A 6,519-nucleotide genomic window follows, 5' to 3' on the forward strand; every position below is an offset into this window, starting at 1 on the left:
AGTGTAGGTTTTAGGAGAGGAGGCAAAAGAAAAGGCAAAGAATTAAAGGTGAAATGGTAAATAAGCAGGGTGAATGTACGTCAAGAAATATAGAGAAGTAAGAGAGTAATTAATTTAATATTTACCATGCTGAAAAACCCATCACTGGAATAAGATTGAAATTCAGAGGTAAGGATATGAATATGTATGTGCTATGTTAATTGGGAAAGGGAGCTGGTGAATTTTTTGATAGAGTAAGAGAGACTGGAGTAGATAGTTAATACTCTCAAAACTACAATCAAGAACAATGCTAATCAATCTTGGAAAGTAAAGACGAAACTATCAAATAGAATACAAAATGGAAAAAATGGTTTATCTGTTTGGTAATTTAAATTTATACATTTACCAACCATTCTGGAGAGCAATTTGGAACAAAGTCAAAGGTCTATAAAACTGCATACCTTTGATCCAGCAATACCATTACTCAGATTATACACTAAGGAGATTAAAGGAAAAGGACTTATATGTACAAAAAATAATCATAGAACATGTTTTTGTGATGAAAAAACTGGAAATCAAGGGGAAATTCATCAAATGAGGAATGGTTGAACAAGTTGTGGCATACGGTTGTGGTGTACTATTATGGTGCTATAAGAAATGATGAGCAGGATGCTTTCTGCAAAACCTGGGAATATGAACATGAATGGATACAAAGTGAAATGAACAGAACCATGAGTACATTGTCCACAGTAACAGCAATATTGTATAATGATCAAGGGTGAATAACTTCGCTACTCTCAGCAATATAACACATCAAAACAATTCCAAAAGCATATCTATTTCCAGAGAAAGAACTGATTGATAGTCTGAATACAGATTGAAGATACTTTTTTTTTAGTTTCTTTATCCTCATTATCATTTTGGTCTGCATTTTCTTTTGCAACTTGATTAATGGGGAAATTTTTGTGTCTCTGTACGTATAATTTATATCAAATCTCTTGTCTTCTTGAAGAAGAGTGAAGACATTAGGAACTTTGGAACTCAAAATTTAAAAGTTAAAAATTTTGTTTACATGTAATTGAAAAAAAATAAAAATTAAATGTAAAATAAAAAGAAATTGTATGCCTGGAACAAGAAGTGGTCCTGGATACAGTGAATTTTTTAAATCTAAATTATCTAACTTTATCTATGTTATTCAAGCTAAGTTTCTATATCATCAAAATATTTTCAAAATATTCATATTTTCCTTGTTTCATTTTTTAGTTATGAAGATGGTCAAGTAGGAGATACAAGCATTAACACTCAAGAAGGAGGCATTCATAAAGAAATTCTCCGGGTAATTGGTAACCAAACTGCGACTGGATAATGGACCACTGTGGTTTCACTACCTTGATTTGAAAGCCTTCCTCGGTTTCAAAGCTGGATTTTGAACTGAAGAAGATGAAAAAAAAATGTTATTATAAACCAAATTAACCCTTTGAATACTGATTTTTTTCTTAGTCTTTCTAAGTCTCATTGAAATACCTAAAATGGTATGCAATTTACCAATTGTAGGGATATGGAATCTAATAATAAAATTCAACAGCACTTAAACAAACGTTTGGGCTGCTCATAATAAAAAGATTTAAAAAGGAGTTTTGTGCTGATATTTTTATATTAAACTCTGTAATTGGACATTTTGGTATTATATACCGTCATTTTAAATTTAGGTTAACCAAAATAGAACAAAGAGAGAATATTTTATAATGGAGCTTACATCTGTACAGGATACTTTGCAATAAGCATTATGTTTGTACATTCTAATGTACTATATTTATTAGTACTATGGGATATTAGAATGTCATGGAAGAGATGTTACTTATCCTAGTTTTTTGTTTTCTAATACAAAAAATAACTAGGATTTAGATGCAGTTCCTTGCCAAAAAAAAGTAAGACTATAAGATTATATGTTTTGCATTTATATGCATATATGTGTGTGTATATAAATATGAATATACATGTATCCCATACATGCACACACATATATGTGACCACACTGATGGTGCAAATCTAGGATCCTATCCTCATCCTGTACGAAGACATAAACTTCAATAATCAGTAAATCTGGATCTAAACAAGATATGAGCCAACTCCTAGACCCTTCATTGGAATTATGAGTAACTTTTCATTAAAAATATGTGTACAATTTTTCTATTTGCACATGTTTTATATAACAGGCTAAAGAAATATTGTACATATTCAGCTCCCAATATGTCAAGTTCATCATTTAAATTTCACCACCATTTTGGGGGTATTGCTAAATTTCTATATGAATTAAATATAATATTTAATACAAAATTTAAAGATCAGTTATTCAAAATCAATCCCTAAAAATTGCAGTATTTTTTTTTAATTTTTCATTTCCTACCCTGGAAATGGAGGCAGTGTTGGTCAATGGAAAGAGCACTGAGCTAGATTACAGGAAGTTTGGTTTCTAGTCTTGGTCCCATCTCTATCTTGGTGACCTTGGATATCAGTTTCTTCAACCAGAAAATGGGATTAGATGGAACTAAATGATCCCTAAGATTCCTTCAATCTCTGATGTTATATGATTCTATTTTTTAAACTATTATATCTTTGTGTTATATCAGATTTTTTACATTTTCCATCTTAACTTATTTTTTTCATATTGAGAAAGAAGACATTAAAGCTTCTTTTATATTAAAAGAAAGCCAATGAGTTTATAAATTACAGTATTCATTCAAACACCAGCTTTCTAAGAGTCACATGCTTATGAAATTATGCCTCTTTTCTTATGCCCCAGCATTCATTGTGGAACTTAATTGATAGCATTCTGTTTCCTAAGGGATCTTTGTGGAATCAGTCTCTTCCTGTCAGCACTTACACTTATGGGACTGTCATGCACTTCTGAGCCTGGAATCTAGATTTATATCTAATATTAGTTCATTAACATAAACATGACTATACACCCCACCCATCCCTATATATCAACTATCAGTCATTTATAAGTCTGATCCAACAAAATCTCATTTGAAATTGCCTGTGTTGGGCATTTAAGAGATTAGGAAAACTATCATACACACATGAATTTGAGCATTAAAAATTATTCTACAGTTTGGATATATTGAACATAATGATAGCATCTGCTTGCACCTGGTAACTGTTGATCTTTGCTATCTTATACCTTTGGACTCATGCTATATCTAGGAATAAAAATTCCCTGTAGAGGAAGGAGATGAATACTTGATGTAAATGAGTTCATTTGGAGTATTTCTGCAGAGTAAAATAAGGCTCTGCATGTTTTTATGTATCCTTTCCAAGTCATCAAGAAAATCCATGTTTTACCTGCACAATTTCAGTGATATATAAAAAAGACTAAATTAGTATTGGAATATGAAATATATTTTGTAAACCCCTGGAAAAGAGAATCCATACAGTATAGAAATTACAAAGGTAACATATGAAGAAAAAGTAGTTGTTATGTTTAATGCTAAATGATAGTATAACACAATCTTTCTTTTATCATATTAAGCTTAAAATATGGTCTTAATGGGGGGAAAAGCAATCCTTTCCCATTATAGGGGATGACTTTAGCAGTCTGATATTGTAGATAGGACTAAATTTTAAGTGATGAGATAGGAGAATTATTTAGTTGAACCTTTCTGGGCAAAGTATCTAAGCAGAACTCATTTTCAATTATTAATTTCCAAATTTTATATCTATTTATCTATCTATTTAGATAGATAGATTTGTTGACATTACAGCCCAGTGATAAAGACAGTGTCACTGTTTTTTTTTTTTTTTTGCCAAACCATATTGATTTAGGAAATATTGTAACTCAGACATCCAGGGGATTATCTATCAACTTTAATATTCAACAGATTAAATACTATGGTTATTTCTCAATTCAGTAGCCCAATTTTACAATATTTGTTGAGTACTGAGACTTGTTCAATGACTCTAGGTTTTAATACTGTAATAGTGTTTTTTTCTTAATTACTTGAAAATTGTTTACTGATGCTGTATGATTATTATATTAATTTTGTACACCTTGATACTAAAGAAGAATCCACTGAACAAACTAATAATTTTCTTTCATGAGGATGTGGTCAGGTACAGGAAGTAGAATACAGAGGACAAGGAAAGGAACTGGTTTAAAGAATCTACTTTCTCCTTAACTTTATTTGTAAACATTTTACTACTTAGATAAATGTTCTTTTATGACATGACAAGGAAAGAAATATATTTGTGCTGTATTTGAAAAGTGTGAAAAGTAATAATGTACTTATTGTCTGTTTAATTGCAATTGGCCAATTACATTTTAAAGGAAAGGGTCTTTGTTTTTGTTTTAGTGGTGGTTGGCTTTGGTAAATTGTTTAAACAAGTTAAAGGTTTTTTTTTAATTAAAATTTGAGATAAATACATACAATTTTACATCCTTACTTATTGTCAAGTAATTTTTAATCGCTAAGATCAATCCTAACACTTTCATTTCACACAGTAGATATTTGTCACAAGAATCTTAAAAAACTTAAAAGAGTAAATTCTTCAATTTTCTTCTCCTCTGGCAAAAGTAAACAGCACTAAACATGCACAGTTTTCAACATTCAATGAGTATGATTGAATATATTTTAGAATTTTGAAATGCAATTAATATAATGTTGTTAAACAGAGCATAGAGGCTAAGGGGACAGAAGATTCAAGGGCCAACATTCACAATCCTTGTTAAGGAATTTGCGTGATTTCATTTGTCTATAATTTGGTGTATCATAAATTTTAACTTGACCCTATGACTTCATTCCCCTGAATGGATATCAATGTCAAGTTGTTACTTTCAGCATTTTGAAACTAATGACTCAAAAAAATTATGGTGTAAATCTGTCTTGACTGAATATTTCATTACAACACTACCTCAGGATAAAAGAGAGGCCAATGTTTTATAGGAAAATATTTCTCCTATATAAGGAGCAAGAAGAATATCATAAATTGGAGGAAATCATCTACTGCTTTGTAATGCAGCCATTCATGGGCAAAGGAATAATTAATTTTGCCCCTCTTAAGCTCTTGAGTATACAGTGAGTTTCCTGTTTAAGACACTAATGTCCAAAAACAGAGAAGTTCAAATTAAAAACTAATAATTCCCTGGTTACACTAGCTTTTTACATTGACTGGTTTTCTAAAACCTTGCTGAAACTTCAATCTCTGAAGGTGAAAATTAGGAGGAGTAAAATGGGCAACTTGTGTCAGTTGTCCAACTGAAGTTTCAAACTTTTGGGACAGTTAATTCCTAGTGATTTTTATTTTTTGTCAGAGTATAGAATTGATGTATATTATTACCCAAACAATATTTCTTTGAAGTTTTGTATACAGTATGATATATTAGGTATAAGTTTTTGTAGGTCAAAAGAATTTAAGTAGCTTTTAGACAAAACATATCTAGAGTGTGAAAAAGCTGTGTTGAAGAATAGATGACATTAAACATTTACCAGCAAGTCAATAAATGTAATCCTGATACATTCAACATAATTTAATGTTCTAAAATTATTTTCTTCAATTTGCCCAATATTTACTGTATCTTTTGATTAAAAAAATAGTCATTCTTTTATGTAAACATTAAGATATGCCTCTGTTTCTTTAACTATACAGCCTTCTTGACAAATTTCTTGAATTTTGTGCACAAAATAGTATTGCAGCCTGCTATTTAGCCTCTGGTGCCTTAGAATTATTATAAATATTTAACAATATGTATATAATGTAAATACTGCCAAAAGATCACTAAGGCCAAATATTTTCTCTATCACTTTTTATGGCACTTGCTTTCTATTGCTACTTTAGCCTCTTTTATCCAGCTTTGTAACGGTTATAACATTGTAGCCAATGTAAATGTTTACTTTCAATAAATCTGAATTTGTTCAACAAGTACTGTATACGTGGGCACTATTGTGAGAACTCGAGTAGAGGTTGGCCTCCCCTTTTACTCAATCTTGCCTCTGTGTTTTGCTGTTTTTTGAAAGGTCTAAATGAAATTTAAAACAAATAGTTATGTATTTTTCTTCTGATGGTGATTGTGTGATGAAAACATATTTGTCTTGATATTCAGATTGGTTGAGGGAGGTACCAGGAAATAATTGATTATGGATGTTAGTGCTAGTTCAGTTTTTAACTATAGAATATAATATTGGATTCAAAAATAGCATAATTTGGATTTGCAAACTTCTAAATATATGGTGACATTTAAAATCTGTATCCATGAAATCTAAAGAGGCATTTTAAGTCAAACATCGTGGATTTTTAAAGTGTTTCTTACCTAAAAACACGATAACTTTGTGTGATTTTTAATTTTTATTGTTATATTTATGTTTATATCATTTCTAATATATTCTTTGTTTTTCCCAAGAGCTATCCTTTATAACAGAGAATAAAAAGAGATTTGGGGTGTGTGGTGAGAAAAGAGTTTAATAAAATCATGACCATGTCAAGCCAAGTGTTATATCCACCATATCACATAATACAGCTCCCCATTTCAAAGAATTACAGTCT

The 6,519-nt window shown here is 30.4% G+C and overlaps 1 protein-coding gene across 1 annotated transcript in view; it reads left to right on the forward strand.

Annotated features, from left to right (window-relative positions):
- Positions 1-5,898, forward strand: part of PARP8 (poly(ADP-ribose) polymerase family member 8) — a 217,234-nt gene extending 211,336 nt beyond the window's left edge. Inside the window, exon 26 of the mRNA XM_051990612.1 lies at positions 1,243-5,898. Coding sequence (XP_051846572.1) covers positions 1,243-1,345 — 103 coding nt within the window. The 3' untranslated portion in view covers positions 1,346-5,898. The remainder of the gene's footprint in view (positions 1-1,242) is intronic.
- The last annotated feature ends 621 nt before the right edge of the window (positions 5,899-6,519 follow it).

Source organism: Antechinus flavipes, chromosome 1, assembly GCF_016432865.1.
Source record: "Antechinus flavipes isolate AdamAnt ecotype Samford, QLD, Australia chromosome 1, AdamAnt_v2, whole genome shotgun sequence".
NCBI lineage: Eukaryota > Metazoa > Chordata > Mammalia > Dasyuromorphia > Dasyuridae > Antechinus > Antechinus flavipes.